The sequence below is a fragment of the Gambusia affinis genome, linkage group LG02 (genome assembly GCF_019740435.1).
Source record: "Gambusia affinis linkage group LG02, SWU_Gaff_1.0, whole genome shotgun sequence".
NCBI classification, from domain to species: Eukaryota; Metazoa; Chordata; class Actinopteri; order Cyprinodontiformes; family Poeciliidae; genus Gambusia; species Gambusia affinis.
Genome location: NC_057869.1, coordinates 29,362,393 through 29,389,981, shown reverse-complemented (window position 1 = coordinate 29,389,981; position 27,589 = coordinate 29,362,393). Strand labels below are relative to the sequence as shown.

General features: G+C 39.4%; 1 protein-coding gene across 3 annotated transcripts in view; it reads left to right on the top strand.

Moving 5' to 3' along the window:
• Positions 1–27,589, top strand: part of cdh8 (cadherin 8) — a 374,224-nt gene that overhangs the window by 300,565 nt on the left and 46,070 nt on the right. For all 3 annotated transcript variants that reach the window (XM_044135659.1, XM_044135649.1, XM_044135640.1), the window contains one exon: positions 26,081–26,200. In XM_044135659.1, the coding sequence (XP_043991594.1) occupies positions 26,081–26,200 (120 nt within the window). The remainder of the gene's footprint in view (positions 1–26,080; positions 26,201–27,589) is intronic.

Below are 27,589 nucleotides of genomic sequence, written 5' to 3'. Positions count from 1 at the left end.
ACCTGATAAATGCTTACTCATATCTGCTAAGATGCCAGGAAGTGTTCTCATTCACATCCCTCAGTACACTGCCTGAACGCGGCTATTAATTATTCAGCAAGTGTTGTAGATATTTAATGTGGTGTTGTAAGGCCTTTTCTTTTCAGAATTACTTTAAGATGTTCTTTTGGCCAAAATAGGTAAAACGTAAATAGAGCATAAAGATAGTTTTGAAGCATCAGATTACTCTCATACCTTCTCTAAATGCTCCAAAATACTTCATCAAAAGCTGAACAGTCAACAGATAAACCGGATAGTGGAAATTGACTTTTTGAAGGGAAATATCAACATTGCTGTCTGAGAGCATTTTGGCTTAAAGCACAGCACCAAACTTCTGAACAATCACGCAACACTTGGGACACACCTCTGTTGAAATAGTTTGAGCATTGTGTTCAATTCAGAAAATGTCTCTCGGCAAACAAAAGGAAGCAGTTTTCGTCACCCGTCTACGTCAATGAGAACTGATTTTGGCACTTTGCATAAAGTATGTCAGGGCTATAAAGGTTCCATCTATTGGCTCATCCATTTTTCTTACAGCTATTCAATTAAAGACTCCAAATGTGAAGGAACAACGGCAAATTTGTAGAGAACAGTTGTGGTTACACTTCAGTCTAACTTCAAATCAGCAGCAAAACAAGTAGGGGTGATAGATAAATTCCCTTAATTTTGAGTGGGCAATCGGACGATACTTGAATGAGAAACCAATCTTAAAAACTGATCTTATCTACTTTTGTAAAGATCTGAAAACTCAACTACTGTCCTCTTTTGCTTTGCCTAAGAGTGTACTGATTGACTGACCTCTAAAAGCAAAAGAAAACTTTGGAACTTTGGAAAAGTATGAAACCTTCTCACAGAAAGCCTGCTGGAATCCTGGCGATTGTCCGTTCCTGTGGAATAGGCCAGTGGCTCGATTCGTGCGGTTCGCTGCAGTCGGGTTTGGAGTTTGGAGAAAGATCGGTTAGGCCTGCACAAACGGGGGACTGGAACACATTCATCAAGGTGGCAGAGATTTGAGACTACAGTAGAGAGGCCCATCCAATCACCGGCAGAGAATAAAGCAAGGAGAGAGGCATAAAGGTCGGCACAGCAAGGCCATTTGACGTGGAGGGGTTCTGTGCTGTATTTTTGGAACCCGTTCCGTATCCGCGCCATGTCGACTTGCTGATATGCAACAGCCGCCATGAGCTCTGACTGCGTACTGTGGCATTGGCAGCCACAGTACGCAGCGCTGCAGTATGGATTTAGTCAGTCTGCGGTTCTACCACAGTCACAGCCTGGTGTCAGCACACGCACACACACACACACGCCAAATCACACACACTCAGTCAATCCTACAGCGGGTTTTGCTATGTCACACTGGGGGTTGCTGTGTAATTGGGTGAATCTGCTCTCCAGCACGCTGCAGAGATAGCCCTTTAAAAATTTCACTCTGCTTCTTGGGGAGTAAACAGACCTGTGGATTTCTGGGAGTGTAAATTCACTGTTCCCTCTGTCATTTTCCAGCTTTATCTGCCTGGTGGACCACCATGTTTTGCGGGGAAGCCTGACTCTATGAGGTCCCTTTGTTTTGCCCTTCACCGTGTGTCGCTTGATGCCATGAAAATGCTCATCTAAAGACAGTTATGTAACTATCTATTGTTATATTTATTTTAAAATGTTCTTTTTCCTCACCATATATCACACATTATCCTAACTGTGTTGAATTCTCATCTCTCAACACCAGAACTAACAGAGCATCTTCCATTCTGTAATCTGTAGCTCTCTTATATTTAACCCACCTTAACTCAAACATCATATTTTTTCATAAAATGGCTCATTTTAACATTCCTTCAGCTAATGGACATCATAGGCTTGGTGAAGTTGTTTAAATCTTCGCAGACTCTTTGTCTGGGTAATTGTTTTTCCTGAAAAACTCTGGAGCCCCCTATGTGAGGCACAAAACACTTTAAAAACCCTATAAAACAGGAGAAGCTGTGGCTCTCTGGACTTTCCACAGCAAAATTACCAGATATAACTTTTGACTGTTTTTCTCATCATTTTGCTGGAAAACGTGCTTTGACTGCATCATTTTCCGCTCATATTTGCGTCCTGCTGGAGAAAAACTCAACCAGCCTTTTGTTGAAATTTTGTGCTGTTTTCTTATTTTAAAATTTTAAATATTGGTGGATCATTTGAAAATGACAACAAATTTTCTGTAGGTGATATTTAAAATATAAGATATTATTCATTGTCTCTTTTCATGTTGAGTTTGATTTAGCTCTTATTGAGTTTGATTTAGCTGGACTGGGGAAAAAAATGGCTGTTTAAGTCGAGTCAAGTTTATTGTACTGCACATCTCGGCAGCAAGGTGGTTCAAAGTGCTTTATACCATAAAAATATAATACAGTATATGAAGCAAACAATAAACATTACAGTTTTTCAAATGCCTTCATCAAAATCGTCAATCAGAAACACATCAGAAATGTTAATTAATCTTCCAGTTGTTATGAATCAAAAGTAACTCTAAACAGGTGGGGTTTTAGTCTAGATTTAAAGGAACTCAGTGTTTCGGCTGTTTTGCAGTTTTCTGGAAGTTTGTTCCAGATTTGTGGTGCATAGAAGCTGAATGCTGCTTCTCCATGTTTGGTTCTGGTTCTAGGGTTGTGGCGCAGACCAGACCCAGAACCAGAAGACCTGAGAGGTTCTGGAAAGTTGATACAACAACAGCAGATCTTTAGTGTGTTGTGGTGAGAAGCCGTTCAGTGACTTATAAACTAACAACAGTATTCTCTAAGCTACAGGGAGCCAGTAGAAGGACTGTTATGCATGGCTTCCCGGTTTTAGTGAGAACACCAGCAGCAGCGTTCTGGATCAATCAAAGATATCTGACTGATTTCTTTTCTTTTTAGACAGACCAGTCAAGACATTAGTAAATGTAACTAAAGATAAACACATGAATGAGTTTTTCTAGATCTTGTTGGGACTTTAGTCCTCAAATGTTCTTCAGATGATAGAAGACAGACTTTCTGATCGTCTTTATGTGTCTCTGAAGGTTCAGGTCAGAGACCTGACCCAGATTTCAGGCCTGATCTCTAGATTCTAGCTGTAATAATTGAAGCTGCATGCTGATGCTAGATTGGTCCAAAGATAATAACTTCAGTTGTGTTTCTGTTCAGCTGAAGAACAGACAATTTTTTTAGATTATTAAGGTTGCAGAAACGCTGGTCTAGACATGTTGCAGTACACCGTAAACCTTAAGCTTTGCTTGGATTGATGCAGATTCTGGAATGAAAGGCAAGAATGAAAGGATGAATGCAGAACATGAGCACCCAGAATGTAGATGAGGGGAAATCAGACAGCTTTCACTTGGTGAAGGCGAATTAGGTCAATGATCAATAGTATAGAAAGACGAGTTGAGATAGTCTTGAAAATATGATGGAGAAATATTACAGCGGGTTGCAACAGAAAGACGGCTGTTAGCCGGTGTCAGTTTTTGATATCATCACGTCAAACGCATAAGCACATAGCACCATCATCCCTTTCATGAGCAGACATGCAAATAATCCCTCTGAGTTGGTTCACAGTCCAACAGCAAAGAGTCCACAAATGCAATAAGCAGACAGAAGAGTAATGGAATGACAGACCTAAAGACCTAAAATACACAACCTGGCCAAAGGACATACAACTTGTATCAACGCAAGCAGAATTATGCAAAAATAAAACACAGAAAAAAAGAATCCTGGGACAGTTTGGAGTTTGTGCTCATGTCAGTTTTCCAGAGATTCGTGACTGTCAGCAACCTAACTACTGCATTAATGTACGTCTATCAGCATCACGGATGGATACGGGCGCTGACGCGAGTCGTTGGCCCTGCGCCGTTGCCATGTACTTTAGCGCGTCTGTCGTGCAGACACACTGTAGAGGCTGCATGCAGCTCTCTGTCTGTGTGTTCTCTGTGATGGATTGCTTGTCAGACGGCAGCGGAGTGCCGCTCTCACCGGCTGACGGAGACATTAAGCCACCAGTCACAAAGTAGGCTTCAGCATTCCTCTGGGAAAACTCTTTAACCCTCTGTGCTCCGGGACGGCTGTCAGATGACAGAGTGAGTTGCTTAGAAAGTGCTCTGTGAAAAAAAGAGAAAAAACTAAGAAACTTGAGGATGTGGAGGACTTTTGTTGCCCATTACTTTCAGACGGGACAATTGTTGAGGCTATAGGCGAGACATTTCATACTGTTGCTGTCACTCAGACGTTGTGAAGAGTTGGTTTTAGCTATTTTACAACTTCAGCCTGCGAGAACTGGATAAAATATAACTAAGGAAACAATCTAGTGATATTGTAGCTTGTTAAAGATTGCAGTGTCCTTGGAATTTTTGGAAGATCTTTTGTATTAAAGTGGAAGAAATGCCAGATGGAGCACTGAAGGGAGATGAGAATCAAGCGGAATCGCATAGGAAGGCAATGACCAGGCTAACACAACAAAGTCTGAAGTGGAAGGACTATCATGCATGGCTTTAATTTGGGCACCATCATGTTGCAGGTACGCATTTCATTTCCTGTTGCCCTGCAGCCCTTTCTGTATAAAGTTTACATGCTCTCATTGTACGTGCTTGGGTTGTTTCCAGGTACTCTGACTTCCTCCCACAGTCCTAAGACGAGCACTGACAACTTAAAGTTACCCGTAGAATTGAGTGCGTCCTGTGTGTCCCTGAATTACCATGTAATGAACTGGAAATGACAACTGGAAATGCACTTTGTTGCCAAATGTGTTTTGCTCACCCACGCTAGTCATTAGATTTAGGTGATCGAATCATTTCTATGGGAACTGGTGTGCAATGTCCAACACTTAGGTATGTAAGCTGCCTCTACAAACCTTTGTGAAAGGAGGTTTGTTGAGGCATCTGCCTCTACAGCTACAGTAGGTCTAGAGATTAAATTTCCTCAGTTCTTAATCTTCTACTGTGAACAGAACATGTAATATAACAGTTAGCGATAGTATAACAATCTCAAAGTGATAATATAATTAGAAGCAATTGGAAGTGGCAGCCAAGTAACAAACCTTTAGTTTAGCTCTAGAATAGTGTATGAAGAGCTTCATGGAATGTGTCTCAATGTCTGACTAGCATCCAAACCAAGAACATTTCAAAGCAGTGGATGATATTTGGAATGATGAACTGTGACACTATGAACATGTTTTGCACTATTTCCTTCCAACAACCGTTTGGGAACAGTTTAGTGATGGTATATTGTTGTAACACACTTGAGCTTTGGTGCAAAAGGCAATGACTTTAAAGACATGAATGAGCGAGTTTGGTTTGAATAAATGTGACCGCAACTTCATAGAGCCTGTTTGGGTTGAATTAAAAAGAAGAGCTTTTTGTCCAACATCAGTGTCTGACCTCAGAAATGGCCTTCTGAAATGAAGGTTTAAAGATCCAGAAAATTGTTCCAACCGCGACAGAATTGCTTCTCCAGTGAACATGGGAAAACAATAAACAGTATGAAGCAGCATGCTAACAGACTCTGCTCACTAGCTTGAAAACACTGATTGAAAAAAAAAAAAGAAAATGTATCAAACAAGAAAAAAAAGTGAATAGAATAAAATGTAGCTTTTATTCTTGTCTTTAAAGTAGCAGCAGGAAGTTGATTTAAAATGGGCTTCCAGGACTTTTAAAGTCGTGGCGACACAACTGAGTCTAATCTGACGCAAAAACCTCGGCTCTGTGGATTGGATCGGCACTGGTTGTGTTCTTCTCCCGTGTTGAATCAACAAGCTTTCCGCCAGTCTGCTTGGAGCCAGCTCGTTTTTCCCTTTTTCTTTTTGTCTGAGTTTCACAGGTACATTGCTGAGTTATCTTCTGTTCTTTTTCTCCCTACTGATGTGGCCTGATGGTTGGCAGGAAGATTTGATCCTATCGCACTGCGCGTAGCTCCAACTTGATAGATCAATAGGGAAACTGCACAGTGTGTGCTTAGACCATTCTCAAGCAGAATGTTTAGGAGGGCAGAACCCAATGTATGTGTGCGTGTGTGTGTGTATAAGTATTTCTGTGCTGAGATGACAGAGCAGCATGATTTTCTCAAAATATTACATCTTGAGAAAATCATGCTGCTCTGTCATCTCAGTTCAGAAATACTTGATTTATCTCAAAGGAAAAATAAATGCTGTCAAAAAATGATTAGGTTTTTATTTCCTTTTGTTTTCTTTTGTCTGTAGATTTATTAATATTCACTCATATTATATTAAATTGCGTATATTTTCTTACTGTGCTGCAATAACAAGCGAATAAAGAACTGATCTCTCCTATGTAGAATCACAGTAATGAAAAACTGTCTTGTTTGACCACCTATAGCAGCAATACCTTGAAGTAATCCCCTTCTTTTTGACCTTATTTGCTTTACATCAGTGAGTCGGAATCTGAGACAACTTTTACAGTATTTCTTCAGAGATTTGTTTTAGTAATAATATCCTCCTACAGCCTGAGAGCTGGATTTGATTCTTCTCCCTTCCAGCCGCTCTGTTGTTGTCGATTTTCTCTAGGAATCAGTTTGGACCCACTCAGGGGTTCAAGTTTGTGTTTGATGCTAAGATACTTTGAAATTCAGAGGATTTCTTGGTAACTTTAGGTGCAAATAATCAAAATCTTCCCACCATGCTTAGCAGCTTTTATGAGAATAATCTCAAGACATCTTGAATTTCACCTCATTTGCCCAATAGAGCATGATTCAGAAGTCACCTTGTCCTTCAGTAACGTTCACACATCTGCTGACATAGTCTGGTAAAACTGAACTAGCTGTGTGGACGCCCTGAAGCTAATAGTTTTTTTTCTTTTTTTTCTGTAAATGCAGTGTTGTTTGGAAGGGTCATCTTGACCTGTTTGTAATTCACCACTCTGTTAAGAAAAAAAATATCCAAATCTGCCAGACTGTGAGGACATCTGCAGCTATTTTCAGTGCCAGGTGTTCAAAATCCTTCAGTCGTTTCAAAACTAGTGATTTTGTTAATATGTGCTTTTTGTGTACACTGAGATCCTTTTTAACCTTTAAAATCTCTCTGCAAACCAAAGTGTTCGCTAATTTTACTTAACTTTGTTCAACCAATTTGAAAAAAAGAACAAACTTCTTTTGTCCCCTTTGCTATACGGTTCATTATCTTTTAGAAACAAATTATTTCATGTTGATCATCATCTTATCACAGCAGTAATCTGGTACTAGAGTAGTAAGACTCCCTACATGGTGTAAAAATAGAAACCTCTCTGAACTTAATTGGCTAGATCTCCTCCTGTTCTTCGCCTGGCTGTTGTAGTGAAATATGTGCACACCATATGCAGCAGCAGGCCAGACTGATCCGCAGTGGTTGAATGAATCAATGAATCTATTTACACCAGTGTAGAGGAATAATATGTCTCTCTGAAAAATGCCTGGTGCTGCACAACAAGAGCACCCCAATTATTTCTTTAAATGTTATAAAAATACAGAATTTCCTGATTTACATTGTTAGACTTGTGTTACTCGCCCACATCCAGTCACACTCTCTCTCTCGGCGGCCTTTGACTTGACCTATCCTAACGTTGTCAGAACGTTCAGCATTAAGTTTTGATTAAAAGAAGTAAAGCTGCACATTTATTGTTTCTTTGCCATCTTTTGATTATTCCAAACCATTTGTGATGCTAAATGGTTACCGACCATACTTGCCTACGCACTTTTAATTCTTTTTATTGTTGTTTGCTGCACCAGCAGTATAAAACATGCTATAACTTGCTAAAGTGATGACTGTTTTCAGCTCAATGGGGTAAACACACAGAGGTGCTGTTTAATTCTTGAACTGTAAATTTAATTTTACTCGCCTTAGCTTTTGGTACTACAAATCTCTCTGTTTTGTCTCTGGCATAGGCTTGGTGAAGTTGTTCAAATGTTCGCAGACACTTTGTCTGGGTCATTGTTTTTCCTGAAAAACTGTGGCGCCCCCTATGGGAGGCACACCAAACACTTTAAAAACCCCATGCTAGCATATTTCGTCTTTTTTAAACCATGAGGTGCAGATTCTTGAGGTTCACCATGTCTCCCTGTTGAACGTTCTATTTTGTGTTGAAACTTTAAGATGAAGTCCTGATAAAATACATTGTAGTTTCTGGTTACAATGTGAAGACATAATTTTTTTAGGGCTGCTTAAGGTTGCGACTGATCCTGCGCCGTACCAGTTCGAACTGCACATTCAGTCCGCCTTGCTGTTTTGAATTGTGCTGAAATGGTTTCCTCTCTTTTTTGTGTGTGGAGAAAGCATAATTCACATTAAACACCCTTGCCCCTGTGGCAAAGTTCTCAAATTAAGCAACATTTTGTTCATTTACCCATGATAAAGTTGTTCATTAGACAATATACTTTGCCTTACTCTTTGTCATTACCTTGCCATTGCGAACGCCTTGGGAGCAATTAAACATGTGAAGGGCCCAATTTTCTGTTCTCGACTTCCAGTCCTGAACCCTATCTGCATGTTGCACGCATTGCCTATGAACTAATTAAAGCAAATCAATGACACAACCCTTTAAAAATGGCGGCGGATGTCACGGCCATCAGCGGGGAACAAAAGACCCTCTTAATTATTTTGTTCCTGCCGTTCCTGCAAATGGCTTGTCAAGGCGGCGGACTCGGTAGCTGACGGTTTGAAAGGAGGATGTCATGCACACAGCAGACACATGCAGCGCTCAAAACTCACACACGCACACACACGCCCACGCACACAAACACCATCCCCTGCTTCTCTGTGACAGCTCCCTCTCTGTCTTATAAAAGACTAGTAATTGTACTACAACAATGGCAGTGTAAGTGCTTAAGTGTGACGATCCCCTTACTTATCAAAAGTGTGCTGTCCCTTATCCATCGTTGCCTCTGGGGAATTATTTCTTGGACGCTGACAACCATATCTTATCTTGAAGATGTAATATACGTTCTTTATTATTATTATTGTTGGAAGCCCTCTGCGCTGGCCCCATGCTGGATTTGCCCAAGTCTAATTTTTAAAAGTGTGTTAGCAGCTGATATAAACATATATTTTCTTATCTTCCAGCCTCTGCAGGGTGTTACTTATTCATTCATTTCTCCCCCAACCCCATTCCTCAGCTGCGTTCTGCAGACCTGCTGAAACATGCATTTTAGCATGAGTATATATTAGTCCAGTTATGAAAACTGATGGTCTTAGGAGGAGCATGATGGGGTTTTTTTCTCCCTTGTCTCGCCTACCTTGGAATTAGTTACCCTGACTTCCTGTTTTCTGCAACACATGCTGATATAGTGTGGAGATTCAGTTTGTCACCATGTGAGTTATAGATAGAGGTCTTTGCTGAAGTACATATGTACACATATTCCAACCTAACACCTTAATCTATTTGACTGGCAGTGGTGAGTACCTGTAGCTAAAAAGTTAGCTGTGCAAATCCTAAAGCACTAATCACAAACATTAGCTCTGCTAACGCTAAAACACTCTACCAACATAGTAATTAGAAAAAGGTCATTCTAAAGAACAAACCTTTCACTCATGGTTTCAGTTTTTGAGTATTTTGAGTATATACTCAAAAACTAATAATACCCAAACTCTGGTAATGCTAAAGCACTATACCAACATAATAATTAGCAGACGCTAATGCTAACAAGCATATCTTTCAGTTATGGTTTCAGTTTAATAGGTCTTGAGTATTGTTATCTCAGAAACAAACAAGATCTATACCAACACTGTAATTAATGACCATTTAGGCTGTAGTTCTACAGGCTGCACTTTTACAGTGATGCATTCTGGGAACAGAATAAATGTCATAACACCCATGTAAATTAGTGATTAAGAATTTATTTGGAAAAATAAATTTAAAGGAAGCTAAATGTGCTAAATCTTTTCAAAATGAGCTAAACTGCTGATGCGCAAAACGAAAGATTAGCTCAACTATTAGCGCATCAACAGAAGTGTGCCCGCCACCGTTGTTTATGAGCTTAGGGTGGAACAAGACAGAGCAGCATGTGACTGTGAGGTGGAGTAAAATTAAGTCTCTAATAGCATTCACAAAATAAAATCATCAGAAGTGTGGGCTAAATGCTTGGACTGGTTCTGTCTGACATGTTGTTTTTGGTAGTTACTTCTAGGTGCTGATCTTCTCCTTATCCAGTCCGGTTTGGTGTACCCCGAGGTCCTCTGTTGAGGCCTCTGCTGTTTTGTTGTGTTTGTTCCCCCTTGGTCAGATTCTGTCAACCTTTAAAGTCATCTGTTATCACTGCCATGCTGATGATATTCACTCGTACACCTAAATGAGATGTATAAACTGCACAGCTTGTTTATGTGTATAGACTCTGTTAAATGGTGCATGACAGGCAATTTTCTTCAGCTAAATGGGGACAAAACTTAAACATTTATCAGAGTACCAGAAAAATACATATCTCAGATAAAGGAGACAGTTGGAGCTCTTGCTTCTTTGGCAAAATCTTCTTTAAGAAGCCATAACAAAGCCTTTGATTGTGGTTTTACTCTAGACGTAAATGTCTCTGGTGCATCCCTTTTTTTAACATCTGAAAAATATTGCCAAACTAAGTTTTGTTGTCTCACATAATGAACTGGAATTAAATATGCATGATTTTGTTTTATTACTATGGGATTATTGCGATGCACTAAACACACAGTTTAGCAATACCTCCCTAGAATGGCAGCAAATGATTTAAAATGCAGCTGCCAGGCCTCTAAGCTAAATTTTCACACGACTCCAATCTTGTTGCTTCGTTGGCTTCTGGGATGTTTTATTGCAATGTAAAATTCTTTTATTGACTGGATATCAGAGGGCTTCAGCAGCCACATATCCCTGGCACGGTCCTTGTGATCAGTTTCTGCTGATGGTTCCTCATATTAGGATGAAGGCAAAAGGAGACGGCGCGTTCTGTTCAGTGGCCCTCAGACTCTGGAACTCTTCCTTTGGACCTGAGATGGCTGGACTTTGGTTTCATTTAAAAGCCATTTGAAAACAGATTTCTGTCTTCTGCTTTATGCATTGTTGGCATTTGTGAAGCACCGTTTCTGAAAGACGCCATATGACTCAAGTAATTTTTTTCTAACTTGTTTTGGAGCGAGGCAGGAGGTAATAATTAACAACTATGTTATTTCATGGTTTGAAACTTAAATACAAAGGCACGTCACACTTTTAAGGCTTGTTTTTAATAAAAAAAATATATATATATATATATTTTCTTTTTATGTCACAATTATGCTCCACTTTGGGTTGATCATTTATTGTATCGTTTATCATGTATCGGGATAAATTTCCTGTCATAAGGATTTAGATTTCAGTTAAATGATACAAATCACACCGCTTTGTGTGACTGCTGTCCTACAGCACACGGTTATGTTTCCCAACAACAGTGTTTGTGTTTGTGGGACTACGATGGAGTCAGAGTTACCTAAAAACAGAAGTAATAATCAGTTCTTATCGCCACTTTTATTGTTATCACAATAGCACCACAAAATACTGTGATAAAACTTTAATCCCACCTCTACTAGCAATAAATCCAACTAAAGCACATGGAGGTTTGTGACTGAAACATGACAAAATGGGGTACAATAATAATAAAAAAACATCTGATATGAATATCTTATCAAAGCAGTGTACAGTTTCATTCAGCAGCTGAGCTCTATAGAAACGTCAGGAGGAAATTGTTCCACATAAAGGGGGATGGAGGCTTTGGGCTGGGCTGGCACGAACAATGAAACTTTGCCAGTTGTTTATGAGCGTGCTCATTTGTTCGAGGGTTTTCCTTAATGCCCAGCTGCACTGTTGCTATTAATGCCCATCTGCAAGCCAAGGAATCTGAAACTGGCGTGGAGCGTGGTGAGAGAATCAGCCGGCGGCGCTCCAAGTGTGTCATCTTCTGCTGTGTGAGAACTGAAGGGGAGGGATGGACAGACGGACAGATTGCTTGTTTTCTCCACCTTGCTACAAATGTTTTCTTTGTCGTTCAGAGTTTTCTCCTCCGGCACTGCGCTACAGTTCATGTCCGACGATTCTCTCTTTCTCTCCTCGGCTAATCGGCTCTTAATTCAAACGTCGCCTCCCCCCCTCAACCCTCCGACCCGTGCGCACGCATTTCAATCACATAGGTGGGACCGTCCAAAAATAGAGCTGGCGGCTCAGCCTGGAGAGATTGGCTGTCAGTCTTCACGTCTGAGCTATTATCCTCTCAGCCCTGCAGCCAGAGAGGGAGCCACACCAGTGTCTATGTGATCATGATCGATACATAATCACTTTCCTGTCACCGCAGTGGCGCTGTCTGGGGACAGTCCAGCGCCACAGACCAGCCATGTTAGGGGGGAGAGAAAAAATCTAAAAGAGAGTTTGGAGTTTGGCATGCCATCTTTCTGACCCAGAAAGGCAGAAGAGAGGTTAAGGGTTGGACGTGTCTAAGCAGTTACTGTCCTGCTTTTTTTTTTTACTTCACCTGGATTCATTAGGTAAAGTTCCTGCACCTGCTGGAAGAAAGAAGCCAAAAATCCTTTCCGAGCTTAAATGTTTGGGTTTCCGTTTTTTGTTGTTGTTGGAAATATAAATGTTGCAAACTCATTGAAGTGAAGCGAAGCAGTGTGGTCCAGTCAGGCTGTCCAGTGGAATGCTGGAGGAGGGACGACAGCGTCTGGGTCCAGGTGTTCTGTCATTCTCTGTAACGCTGATAACACAAAAAGACTCTGCTGACGGTCGAGAATTGATTTCTGACAAAGAGAACAATTCCTGAACGTTTCACTTGAAACAACCAAAACAAATATGTTGAAAAATAAAAACAGAGGAAACTGATTCAGATTCATGAGAGTAAAAATTTGGCTGCTTAGTTTGTTTTGTTCTGTAGAGGCAGGACTTGATTAAAACCTTCAATGGAGTTAACTACAGGGTCTCTAATTAATTAATTGCAATTAATTGCATTTTAAACAATATATCAACAAAATAACCAGCATTCTGAATTTTCTTTTTAAATCCTTTTTGCTGCGAAATTATTGAGTAAAAACACATGAGCTCAGCAACAGAGATATTTATTGTTAGTAATCCGTCATTCATGTTATAAAACCATCAAATTGCTGTAAATTGTTATTTTACCCAGAAACTCTTTGGGAAAAAAAAACCTTTTAGAAACGTGCTGTGGTCACAGACATTAGCATTGAGGACGTTTTGCTGCTGCTACATGTTTAGCATTGAGATGCTATTTTAGGCTTGATTAGCTTCACTCATTGGCTAACTCCTTTTAGCACAACTTGAACAGAATAATAGTGTTTTCCCAGCGTCCAGTCGGATCATTTTATTGAAGTAAAGATTAACCCTCAGTGGTCTAAGAAAAGCAGCTTTGTCGTCCATTCCTGATTTCTCTTGTGCGTCGGATTTACAGGCGTACCAGAAACATGCAAATAGAAAGGTTCCGCTTTGAACTCTTGTATGAAAATAAAAGTGATTTCAATTTTCAAAACGTCAAACAAGTTAAACAAAATTAGCACATTAAAGTGTTTTTATTTATCTTTTAGAAAAATAGTTAATAATGAACACAAAAGAGTTCTCTCAACATGTTTGACTTCACATTTTGCTGATTTCTACAGACTTTTCTTTGTAGTAAAGTCTACTGGCTGACAGCAGTGTGACTGACTTTGTATCTAATCCTCCTCCTGACCAAGCACACGGCGACAGTGGACTGCATCATGTCACTACCTCCACGTAATGAGCAAGCAGGAGCAGGGCATAAAGTTTATTTTCAGAAGCATCGCAAAGAGGCCATGCAGAATTCATTACTAATTCACAAAGGAGGAAAATTACATGATCTTATCTCATTTTAAAGAGTTCGCTCATGTAGGCGCACATGCATGAGTGAACATGAGCAGGAAGTACATCCAACGCCCGCTGCAATAGAAGAAAATGGATTTGCAGAAGTACGGTGCCAGATGCCGGCTGTGGAAAACTACAGCGGAACCTTTTGAACTACGAGAACCCACGTTACACGGTTCCAGCCGGAGTCGGAGGGAAAACGCATGATCGCAGAGGAAGTTTGAGATGCCAGATGGTCGGGTGAGAATCAGTAAACAACAACACAGCAAGAATCCATCCTGTCTTCTGTCAGTGGTTCTGGTTGGTGGAAGTGGTGAAGAGGTGTCGGGTTTATCTTGACACATTTTTGGCTCCATGTTACTAACTGAGCACCATTTAAATGCCACAGTGTGTCTGAGTATTGCTGCTGATATTAATGCCCTCTGTGACCATAACTTCAGATCCCTACAGTGCAAAAAAAAAAAAAAAAAATTTGCTGACTCAACTTCTCTGTCCAGTTTCCTTGTTGCCTCAATGGTCAAGTCCAAAATTTTTAAGAAAAACTATTGATACGGTTTCAATTGAGTCAATCCAACTGTCAACTAGCAATTAGATTAATCAAAAAATTATTTGTTCTGATAAAATTCTTAAAATGTTGCCTCAATATATATTATTTAGTGTTTACATTATTACATTAAGGTGACTTAATATAAAATTTTAAATTTTTATAATTTTTTAACTCATTTTCTAAATTAAGTCACTTTTTTTTCTTTTTTTCAATTTTAAAATGTTCATTCTTTTAATAGAAATTGTTTTAGTGAGTCTAAATGAGAAACATTAAGTTTTGAAAAGAGAAAACAAGAAGAAAATAGAATTGTGTTGATTTCAAACTGGTTTATTGAAGAAGTCAAGTCACTGTTAGTGTTTAAGAACAACAATCAACAAAAACTAACTAATCTGTGTGACATGTGACGTTTGGACCACATTTACAGAAGGTTTCCAATGCTGGTCAATGTCTTTTGAGTTTAGAAAATCTACTCAAGCTACTTCCTGCAGGGCCTAGCTGTGCTTCATTGCTAATATTAGCCCTTATGCTAAAGAAGAGCTGAATTTAAAGCAATAAGTGGATGACTCATTTTTAGCTCCTACTTTTGGTAGCATCTCCTCTTAAGGAAAAGCTCTGTGTTCTTTTCTGGTTGTTGTGTAAAAATAAAGTTGAGTTAGTTATCAAACGCTTTGTCACGAGTTGGGTCCAGAACCCTTTCAACAGTAGCAGACTTGTGTTTAACATTATAATTGCAATAAAGAAGCTTGTGGAAACTACAAAAAATCATTTTGTTTAAGCAGGAAAAATAATTGGAAGAGGAGTAAAACTTATTCCAAGCTTCTGTGATTAATTAGAATGGAAACATAAGTGGTAGAAACCACTTTCAGCATCTTAAAAATGTCATTTGTCATTAAAAATAATATATTTTAACATAAATATTGTCCTTTTTCTACTGGCATTTAAAAAAAACTTCTTTTTTTTTTTTTGATCATGACCGTACACCTCTGCCCTCAGTGCTGATTTATCCCGTGTTTCTCCCTCTCTCCTGCAACCCCTGCAGCGTAAAGCCAGTCAGACATGAACAGTATTGTTTTATCCAGGTAGGTCTCGCAGTGGGGAACCGTTAGCCCCACATCTCAGGCAGCCCACAGCCCCGCTCATGCCTCAGTGATACCCTTCCTCTATGGCTCAGTGCCTGCATACATATGAATGCTCCCCTCCCCCCTTCCTGTCTGCCGCCCTTCACGCCTCGGAGCCGGGTCCGGGGCCGAGGTGAGCGCCGCTAGCTGGAGCCGCACTAGCTAGCTACACAGAAGGAGAGCGGCTGCATGCCGGCGCTAGCAGATGAACTGTAATGACACGTTGTTTGGAGTGATTTGAGTAGGCCGGTGCTTGGTTCTTCCCTGTGGTTCCCTTTGCTGACTTGTTGAAGTAAATTCTGAGCAGATTGGATGGAAAGAGAACATCTTATGTTCTCCAGTCGAAAGAGAAGACACGCTTCTAAAACGTTTAAAAAGCATCACTTTTTGCTTTGTCGACACTGAAGCTGACATTGTGGAATCATAAAGAAATGTAAAGATTTTAAAAAGAAATCCCTAGAACACAATTTTATCTAAATAGAGATAGAGATTTGTTTGTTGTCTGTGCTGTCTATATTGTACGACCGAGAATTAAGGTAAAACTAAGATAACAGACTAAATAGAAGAAATAGTCATAATATTGTGGAAAAAAATTTGCACGAGAATTGACTCTTAACGTTATGAGTATAAAGTCATAGTAGTATGTACGACAGAGTCTGAGCGCCAGACTTAAAAAAAAAAGACAAGTAAAAGGTTATTATAATACTATGAGAATAAACTCATATTACAAGAATAAAGTCATAATAGCACAAGAAAAAAGTTGTAATATTACAGAATGACAAAATTTATATGATGAGAATAAAGCTGTAATAAGATGAGAAAAAAATAGGATACAAAAATAGTCATATTGTCATAATAAAGTTGTAATTATCAAAATAAAAATAGTCATTTGACAATGAAGTTGAAATAATATGAAGATGAACTCATAATAGCACAAGAAAAAAGTTGTAATATTAGGAGAATAAAGTAGTAATTATATGATCCTCACCAAAAGTTCAAAACAAAAAAACTAAAATGAGGAATGTTAAACATCTTGTGAAGTTTACTCTGGTATTGGTTTCACAAATAGGACGTATTTAATCTTTTAACATATCACCATCAGATTATCAGTAGGGCTGAGCAGATAATGTGTCCTCAGAACGAATCACAGACTGGACCAGTTGGTCACGTCACATCATGATGACTACGCCATGCTCTCATCAAAATAACTTTTTTTTTGCGTGTGTAATTTTACGACTTTCTCCTGGTGATATTGTGTCTTTATGCTGCTAACATTATGCCTCTAACAATTTCAAAAATAAAAAAAAATCTCTAAGCCTGTCATTCATATTAATATATATGAAAATAATAATAATAAAAAAAGACCTTGTGGAAACATTTTTTTGTTCTTTTGTGGGCTCTAGTGTCCCTTATACAGGAAAGGGGGAGAGAGAGGGAGGAAGACATGTGGCAAATGTTGCTGGGTCTGGGAATTGAACTCGCGACGGCCATGTCGAGGACTCAAGGCCTCCAAATATGGGTCGCGCTATCCCCTACGCCACCACAGCATGCCCCGACGTTGTGGAAACATAAGGAAATTCTGAACTTGGTGATGAAGATGCCGACAACTACTCTGCCTAATTAGCGAGTTCATTTCCCTTTTGTGCCGCCCCGCAGTGTAAAGTAAGTGTTTGCAAACGAGCATCCTGATGGCTCAAAGCCAAGTCTTTATGACTTCCTGTTTGATTATCCTTGCTAAACCACCGCAGGAAGTGAGCGGATGAAACCGTGGCTCCAGAAAGAAGCTGCGGTGTCCTTCCTCGGCCGTTGTGCGTCACATGGAGCTGCCTACCCTCCCAATTTACACCCTCTCCGGTTCGGGAAAGATACCTATTGATTTCCTATCACCGAGCCAATGTAAGAGTAAATGGGAAGCGTTGGCGCTATTATTTCTGCCGGTTGATAAAACATAAGTCTAGATCCCCCTCCCCAACCCTCCGTGTCTTTATTAGGAAGGCCCTTTAGCCACTGAATGCCCTTGAAGCAGCGGAACAGCAGCTGTAAATTTGTTGTAAATGGTTTATGTACAGTAATGGCATCCTTTGAAAATGATGTGTGTTTAAATTATTGCCGTGGCGTTAAATCCTGGGAACTTCAGCACATGATTAATGGCGTTACACTTAGCGCGGGTAAACAACCATAACAGCAGGCTGTAATTTCCACAAATGCCCAACGTGTGTCACCCGGTGGGGTCAGGGGGCTGTGGTCCAAATCCGACGGAGAGAGAGAGAGACTTGTTCTAAGTGAACTTAGAGTCCAAATTATTCACGCCGCTTGAACTTTTACTTACGTTTGTTCACGTCGGAACGGAAAATGCGTCAATGTTTTTTTTTCCATTGGGATTTCATGTTGTAGACCAACACAAAAGCAGAGAACACTTTTGAAATGGAAGAAAAAAGATACATGGTTCAACTGTACATGAATTAAACTGTTGATATTATCTAAATAAATACTAGTGTTCTATAACTAGTGGTAATAGATATCAAATGGCGCTCTAGCATTGGGTCGATAGTGGTGGCAGCATGCTGGAGGGGCTCAGGTACCTTAGTTCTGATTGGTTCATTTTGTAAACTTCAAAAGCGCAAATATCTTAGTACACTAGAAATATGACAAAACAAACTTAGAAGTAACTCTTCAGCAAGATACAGCAGCTGCTTATCTTAAACAGGTAATTCCTTTATATTGATTTTAAAAAATCAATTAAAGTACTAGTTCCACTACAAAAAGCTATTTTCCCATTTTAAAAGTGAAATAATCTCCCAGTGGAACTACTACTTTTTTATTAATATTAAGGAATTATTAACTTAAAACATGCTCCTATATTCTGCTGAAAAGTTACTTGTAAGTTAGTTTTGTCCTGTTTTCGGTGAGTTAAGATATTTGCAGTAGAAACTGTACAAAACACTTGGTAAGCTTTTGGGTTTTAGATTGTAATGCTTCCACTATCTTGTTAGACTGACAGTATCATGGTCTGTTTGTGAAATGTTCAGAAAGTTAACCTTACTCAAACGTTTCCAAAAGCTTCCTCTCATCACTTCACAGAATATTCCATCAAGTCATGCGGATCGTTGAGATTTCTTTTGACAAATCTCTCCTAGTGTCTTTATTGTTAAATCATGAACTTTGACCTTAGCCTAGGCAAGTGAAGTGTGCAGGGCTCTAGATGTTGTTGTTCCGTGACCTCTTGGTTGGATATTTAGTATAAACTTGGACTCATTTTGGTCTCCTGTGTAGGATCACCATGTTAATGACTTTCTTTTTCTAATGATTTTGTAATTTTTTTCAATAATCTGTTGGCTTCTTATATGTTCTAGCCATCAGACAGGTTCTATTTAAAGTATTTATTACATCTGCAGGTCAGAAAATAATCATGCCTGGGTTTAGCTTGTGATAGTGAGCTCAAAAAATGTAGCTTAACCAGAGTTGATTCATAATTTAGCAAAACACAGAGATACTTTTTCCCAGAGGGCCTGGTTGGTTTAGATAAGCTTTATTTCTCTTAATGAATTAAATAATAATTTGAAAATTAATGTTTGTATTGACTCATGTACTATTTAGTGAATAATAAAATTAGCTTGATGATCTAAATGCAAATGGAAATCAAGAATAAATCTCTTAGCACTGCATAATTTCACTCATCTGGGCCGTTTTCCTTTAGGCTCAGTTTGATTGGGAACCAAGGTTGCAACATTTGTTACATTTTCAGCTGATGCGGTTTGCTTTCACACTGCACTCTGTCAACCAAACCAAGCCCTTTGAAAAACAAGAACTACACCAAAACTACACCAAGAACTAGTAAAGGAAACGACATGAGAACCTCTGAAGAAGACGCTGAGTGCAACTTCCTTCTTCATGAGATGTAAACAGAAATGGTGTAGCATCAGGTTTGAGCGGTTGTAGGATTTCTCTTCCATCTTTGGTAAAAGACCACAAGACATTTCTCCCACTAGCACATTTGTTTTGGTTGTATTTACCCAGAATTTCCTGTGCTATACTAGCCTTGTAGCCTGGCCGTTGCCTTCTTATGCTGTTCAGCTCGATTCAAATCTTGCCACACAGCACAGCCTGGGCTTTCTCCCATTGAATTAAATTTGTACCGGACCAATCAGTGAATAGATGTGGAAGTTTTGAACGATGATGTCAATTTTCTGCGCCGTTTTAGAAATGTAGTCTTGCTGTTGTCCACATTGGTCACAATTCCAAATACGGAATTAACATCAAAAGTTGTTTTGTTCAGCACTTTCCTGTTGCCAGTGGTGGTCGATGGTTGCTTACAGCACAGGCAATTACCGGCAAGTTTCTAGGATCAAACTAGTGGATTTCATTTGTCATGCTCAAACGTTAGTGATTGGGTAATATTTTTAACTTCAACAGATTCCACGCCTCCAGCAAGCAAATGTTTCTGAATAGCTAAAGGTTTCGGCTCTCTGTGCGAAGGGAAGCATAAAACAAGGTTCTGGTTTTTATCAAGCTAGTCCGCTTCCAGCTTTTTGAGCGGCCTTTGATCCACTTGGAGTTCACGTAGCATTTAAACCGCACCAGAGTTCACTTCAACCGAACGGAAACCTTGGTTGTCAGACAGATCAGAATCCGTGTATTTGATCCACATCAGAGTTTGGTTGCATTTACACTTCCCCAAACAAAACGTACCGCCTGGACAAACGAACCAGAGTTCTATTAAAGCAGACCAAACAGGGCTGGCGTGAATGCTTCCTTAAACATGAGCCGTGTTTTCATTCACGTTGAACTTTTCTTCAGGCACGGCACAGAGCTACTTCTTTCCTGCACCGTTTTTTTTGTTTTAAACACCTATTCAGCTTTCCATCCCTGGCAGTTTATATGGTAGGTGTTGTGTCGCTATTGTTGTAATCGCCACGGCGCTACAGGCTCCAAATAAAAGCCAGAGATAATATTCCTCCTACGGTCCGGTTTGCGTCCCCTACAGCTACATCCATCTCAGCAGTGTCCCTGAAATTTCTATGGATCATCAGGGGGAAAGACAAGCTAATCTGAGCTGATTTGAAATAGGACCAAAACACTGGCTTTCCTAATCCTTCTTTTTTATTTGTTATCAGGGGCAGTGAAGAACATTTTACCCCTGTGGGACGGAAAGAAAGAGGGAGTTATTTCATGCTTCGCTGATTCTACTGTTTTTATGAAGACTTTTCTTTTTTTCTGAACCCCCTCTCTCCATACTTCAATCCATAGTGTAACTAAATTTATTAAGCCAGTATGCTGTACTCCAACATACTATATAAGGACTAAAGTGCTTTTCATAATTAGGAAGGCGTAGAAGGCTCTCCTCTTTTCTCTGTAGTAGCAGCAATTTAACTCTGAAGCAGATTAGACTCTGTATCTCTGAAACCGGGGCGGTGCAATTTCCTTTGCTGTCGATTCATTTGACAACTGGCAAACACATACGATACCAAGGATATTATTTGCTTCTTGAAAATGCAACACGAAGTCTCCAATTTGGATTAAAGCACACATTTCATGGGATTCAGATAACGTCAACGTCGCCCCTTAAGTTCTGATAGTACAGTCCACCAACTAAATAAACACATCTGGAGAAAACTTTAGGATAATATGTTAGGTGTGAGAATGACTGGATTTCTTTTTTTTTTAAGCAGGGTTTTGTGGATTGGTTACAGCTCGTGTTTTAATAGTAGTGGATAACTATTTTAATGACCTCAGCTTGACTAACGCAAAAATAAACTTCCTGTCCTGTGTGCTGTATAATTTGATTCAATATTTTGTACAGAGACACCACAAATGAGTAGCTGTGCATCATCCACCTGTCAATGGTGGATGATGCACAGCTCAATGTCACTCAATGTCACGTGAATTTTGAGCGAACTGTTAAAATGTCCTGCAAAAGAAAATGCGAATTAGGTGGATTTACAGTTTCTGGTTTGGAACGAATCATCCAGGCTTTGTATTTTGTCAGATGTCGATGCTACTAACAGTCGTCATAAACAGAAAATAGACTGCCCCAAACTAGCATAGAACACATCTCAGAAAAATCTGTGCTGGAGATTTATATGTGGGCATTTTTTCCAAGTTTCATGCCTTACAAGTGACTTGCTTAGTTATACTTATTCTTTCCAACATAACAAATAAGTTTGTTACATTGGAACTCATTCAGTAAATGTGTCTTCATCTTCCTCTTAGTGCATTAGCTCTTTTCCTGAAAAGCCTGAAAACTACCTCAGGCGAGCGTAAAAACTTTTTTGTGAAATAGCGGACATTATTTTGAATTTTGTCATTTCCATCAACCTTTTGTAATGCGAAAACACTTCCAAATGCACTGTTACGGTCCGTCCAGTAATGCACAAGGACAAAGGCATATATATAAAAAAATTGTTTCTAATTATTTTTTCCAAATATTCTTCAAAAAAAAAGACATCCAACATCAAATCTCAAAAATATAACAAAATGGGCCCAAAAGAAATCAACTAAAGCAAACCTAACTCAGGATAACAAACCAAAAACTGACCTCACACAATGAACACACAGGGGAATTTAAACACAGAGGCTAGCCTACACAAACAAGGAGGGGTGGGAAATGAGACACAGACAAACAATGTATAAACATAAACAACCTAACACCAAAAATGTTTTAAGGAGTTATGCTATTAATAGAGAGGCAGGTTCTTTAACATCAGGTCTCCTGCTTCCAGCAGCTTGATGGTTTGTTCCACTTCCTGGTTTGTCTTTCAAACAGTCCTCAACAAAGTAGTTAATGATTAAAATAAACAAAAGGTGTTTACTAAATGTGTGCACCCATAATAGCAAACAACCAAATGCAATAAACACAAAAGAGTGAAATTATAAATGTATTGTATGAAAACATTTAAATAAATACTCACACTGGGGAAAAGATGGAGGACCCTCCACATGCACATACAAAAACCTTGATGGAAAAATCATTTGACACAAATGGAAAAACTGCATTTTTTTGTCTCTAGGCTGCAAACTAATTCTAATAAGTATGTAGTTTCCACAAAAGAATTCATAGTGGTATTGTAAAGGTAATAATATACCACAAAAGTTGTTTCTTTTTGACCTTCAACATGTTACTGGGAAGAATTAGGTAAAAATACAAAATAGGCCTTCCTCCAGAAAACAAGTGTAATAATTATGAAACTCATCATTTTAACAGCTTCAGACAGCAAGCTTTGCAGTTGGTACATTTTTGGGTTTTTTTACATTAGCAGAATGTCGCAAATTTCTGCGCACAATGTCATGGAAACTTAGCTGGTAACCATTAACTTTTATTTATCCAAGCTTCGAATGAAAACTCGGAGATTGTAAACATGAACGTCTTACTTTCAGAAGTTTAAATTTAAATCCATGGTATTTTTGGATAACAAACGTCCTGCTTTTGTTGATAATAGATGAAGCCATGTTGTTTGTAAAGCAGGGTAAGTCATCTTCCTTGGAGCAGAGAAGAAAAACTCGGCAGCTGATTCGCTGTAATGTATTTTTCGCCAAATATTCTTAAAAAAGAGGAAACATCACATTGATCTGATCTAAAACACTGAACAAAAGGCAACACAACAGCGTGGGTCATCATAAGACTATGAATTACTGGAACACCTCTGTCTCAGAGGACCACTTGAGGCTCCCTCACTGTGAAATAATTGGGTTGCAACAGTGAAACTGCTACTCCAGTTAGAGTGCAAAGGTGGCTTTCGCTCTGTTTTGCTGTTACAATACCGCAGACACGGCGGTGACTATTAATCCATCCTTGACACGTGTAGCTGACGGCACAGGAAACCGATTGTGTATGCAAGTCGGGGAAAAAACTCCAGCGTGGATGTGGAAATGATCCTTTGTGTTTTTAAGCTGAGGATGGGAGCATTTTGTTTTATCTGTGATTAAATAGTCTCATTTGGATGTTGGATGTAAAAGTTTTAATGTTGCCTACTGGAGCTGGCTCAAACTTTGTAATCAGAATACATTTATGGTTCAGTACATTTAAATACAAGGTTAATCGTTTTCAGCAATTCACCTGAAGAATTGGACAATTGCACAGATACACATATTTCAAGCTTTTATTTCTATAGATTGGAAAGATTATGTCTTAAAGTCTCAAATTCAGTTGCTCAGAAAATTTAAGTATTTTAAGTTTTTCGCTCATATTGTCCAGCTCTTTGTATTTGTAATGCAAGCAGTTCAACGCGATGACGTCTAATAGAAATTCCGTGTGTCGTAAACAACGATGCCCCAAAGCAAAGAGGTTTGCCGAGCCAAACGAGGCCGATGTTAACATTGATTTAATATGTGGATGTGTGGCCAACACAGACTGAGCAACTTCGTTCACTTCATCCACTGCCGTTACTAAACCTACAGGCAGACTACAAATCTTAAACAGTGCAGAAGATCTACCTCATCCTTCACAATTTCTCTTTCTGTTTGCTCTACCTGAGAAATCCCCTTCAGTGGGAGAAATCCCTGACGGGAGATGAGACTTGAGACGAATCGCTTGGGAAGGCCAGATTAACCGGGTTTCCTGAACACCTCAGCAGAGCCTCATGCTGATCGCCTCCATGTCACAATGCCACATTGACGCAGTAATTCAAGTGAAAGGAGCCTCAGCCAAGTATCGAGTTTCTGCACTGTATAGTACATAAACTTATTTTATAGTAGGCTGACATTTATTATATCTAAAAAAATCTGTTAGGAATCCATTTTTACAAGGTAATTCTAATCTTCAGAGAGACTGCCATTTAGCAAGGCATTTTCTCCTCTTTATTTATTTATTTATTTATTTTTGATCCATATTTAAACTCATTGAATCAAAGCGCTGGAACCAAACCCCCATGCCTGGCACGCGTCTATGCAAGACACCTCATCTGCAGCGGGCAGATTCAGCCGCCTGTGGCAGGACCCGGGCCGGCTGTGTTCAGGGACATCTCCCTTTGTTGTCAGGACACCTCTAAACATCTTTCAGAGAAACAATTACCATACCGTCTGCAGCATTCCTGCCAGCGTGTCGCCCGCCATCACACCGTCAGCTTCCCTTTTCTCTCTTTCTTGTCTCGCGCTCACATCCTTGCGCCGACCGCTGGGGAGGTGGGTCACCACGAATCCAGAACCGGCTGGGTTTAATTGGGTTAATAATATATTTAAATTCAGATTCTGAGGGGCTTTTTCTCTCCGCACAGCGGATAATGCAGCTCTGAAAGGTGGACTGAATTGGCACTAATCTCTTCCCTGATTTGCCTTGAGCACTTGGTGGAGAGGGAATACTGATCAAGGTCCTCGCATATATTTTTGACAAATATAATAAAGTCGTTGTATTAAAGAACCTGATTTCCGCTGCTGAGAATAGGTTGTATAAATGAAATGTAGAATATCTGTAGCCATTGTATTTGTAAAGACAAAAACAACACGAACAATAGTGCTTCTTATAAATATACATATCATACAAAGAGGCATGAGTGAACAATGAAGAAGAGGTGCTACAATCTAATGATTTTTTATATATTTAATTGTAAGAACATAGTGCCATTTTAAAGCACAATTAAGCAAATGTTGCATTCTGTTGTGAAAATCCTGCATATATCAAACTTAAAAGAAGTTTGGCTATCTGATACCCGCATCATCTGTTCCACGCCATTTCTCCACTGAAGCGAAATAAAATGAAGCTCGTCTTCCAAATATTCTCAGTATTGCTGATATTTGTACTCTGCTTGTCCAAACATCTCGGCCAACTCGAACTGTCATCATGGCTTCTCAGTACCAATAGCTGCGTTTCCATTAACCATAAAATTGTGCAACTTGAAATGACTAAATAAATCCCCTCAATGAAAACACGGCAGTTTAAAAAAAATAAAAACTTTAGAGGTAAAAAGTTTTTGCAATAGGATGAGGTGGTTTTTCAGACGTATCTAAATAGTTGCCATGCTGTAGACATGGGTTGTTGTTTCATTCAGTTTGTCTGTGTTATTACGTGTTTGTCCCTGTCAAGTAAACCTAAATCATAAGTACATAAAATTATAATCATTCCAGAATAATTATCATGTTGTATAATGTTCACCACCATGAATTAAGTTAAACCAAATGAGGTGATGACCTGTTTGATGGGTTTTAAGGAATTCAAATTGCACATTTGCATAAAAGCTTTAGAATAATTATAAAAAGTACTACTTATTATTCTGACAAATCATGTTGATTAACCACAGTTACTGTATCCTTAAAAGCCAGGCACTGAAAGAGATCCACACAAACCAATCTCCTTCACGTTTGACCACGTTGTTCTTTTCAGTCATGTTTGGATGATAAATCCAGATGTTTTTGTTATTATTTTTTTTAACCTAAAAACCAAGCCACAGAGTTTACTTCTTCACTTGAAGCACAATGCAAAAAAAATAAAAAATAAAAAGGGTCCTGACATTTGAACCAATCAACCCCATGTTGGGTCCAATCGTCTCATCCTGATTGGCTCAGCACAACCACGTCTCAATGTACAGAACCTGATTGCTTATAGAGCAGCTGTCCGTATAACTCCGTTCTCCCGCACCACAGGTACCCCGGTTACCAGGGTAACAGCCACGGATGCTGACGATCCGGTGTACGGGAACAGCGCCAAGCTGGTCTACAGCATACTGGACGGACAGCCGTACTTCTCCGTGGACCCAAACTCTGGTGAGTTCACTTTTCTGCTTGTTGGGTGTTTTTGAAAGCTTAATCTCGATTGCTTGGCCGCTGACGATGTCAGTGGGGTTTCTATTCCACCTGCAGTCGAGATGAAAAGAAACTACACCCTTTTTATATCATGGTGTTTTGTGTATTTGCCATAACCAGTACTTAGTTTTCCTCCAGTGAGACTGCCATTTCATATTCCTCACAAGCACTGTGCAGTGAATTATATGCCTGTACCTTAAACACGAAGCCCATGTTAATCACTGCGGCTGCTGAAAGGACGGCATAAAGGAGGACACCTCCATAGAACCAGCTCTTTATGCTGTTATGTCTGGCTTGGTAAGGCCGCGCAAAAATCTCTTGAGAGACAGAAATGTTGTTTCATTAGACTTAATGGGAGCTTTTAATAGAGTGTGGAGGCCTTTTGTCAGTTTCTAACCAATGGGGAGTGTAATGTCTTACAAAACGTAATGAATAAAAGCCACACCCATAATGGGAGCAAAAAAAAAAGAGAGAAAGAAAGAGAAACAGGCTTTCACAGTGAGATCCTGATTACATCTGAGGATTATTTCAATAGTCTTTCTTTCTTTTTTAACAGTCTTGCTGGGGAAAATCTTCCTGCACATTTCAGTATGCAAACATTAGCTGCTTCCTTTTTGCTGTATGAGCCAATAAGGTCATCTAAGGTCAAAGGTACTGGTTCAGAAAAGTTTCTCCTAAGATTTCAAAACAAGAAGGCAGGTAGTAGTGTTGGATGAAAAGCCTTTCTGTAATAAGTGAGCTGTAAACGGTATTAGCGTACACTTTGCCAGGCTCATGACATCTGGTAAGTGTAATTTAGTCCGTTTTAAAGTATTAAGGGATTTGCAACTTCACTTTCTGAGATTAAGGGTGTTTTCCCACCTGGTAGTCCGGTAGACCAAAACTGCAACATTTGTTACATTTTCAGCTGCTCCTGTTCACTTTCACACTGAACTGAGTGAAACCAATCACATTTTTGAAAAACCTGTCCCTCCCCTCACCTTTTTTAACAGTCTTGCTGGAATGGACTGAAGGATAAACCTCTGAAGAAGACATTTAGCATTTACAGGTCTTTACAAAATGCAAATGAAAGTTCCATCACATTTCAGTGGTTGGAGGATTTCTCTCTCTTTTGGTGAAAGGTCATGAGGCATGTCTCTTCTTAGTGCTGTTTTGGCTTTATTTACCCAGAATGCCCACGTCCTTGTTTTGGAGTGGTCTCTGGTTCACTTGACTTGACATCCACATCTGAACGGCCCCAAAGTTCACTTCAACCAAACCGAGACCGAGGTTTGTAGGTGAACAAGAGTTCATGTTTTCGTTCAGTTTGATTTTACATTCACAACTCCCCAAACGAACCGGACCTTCTAC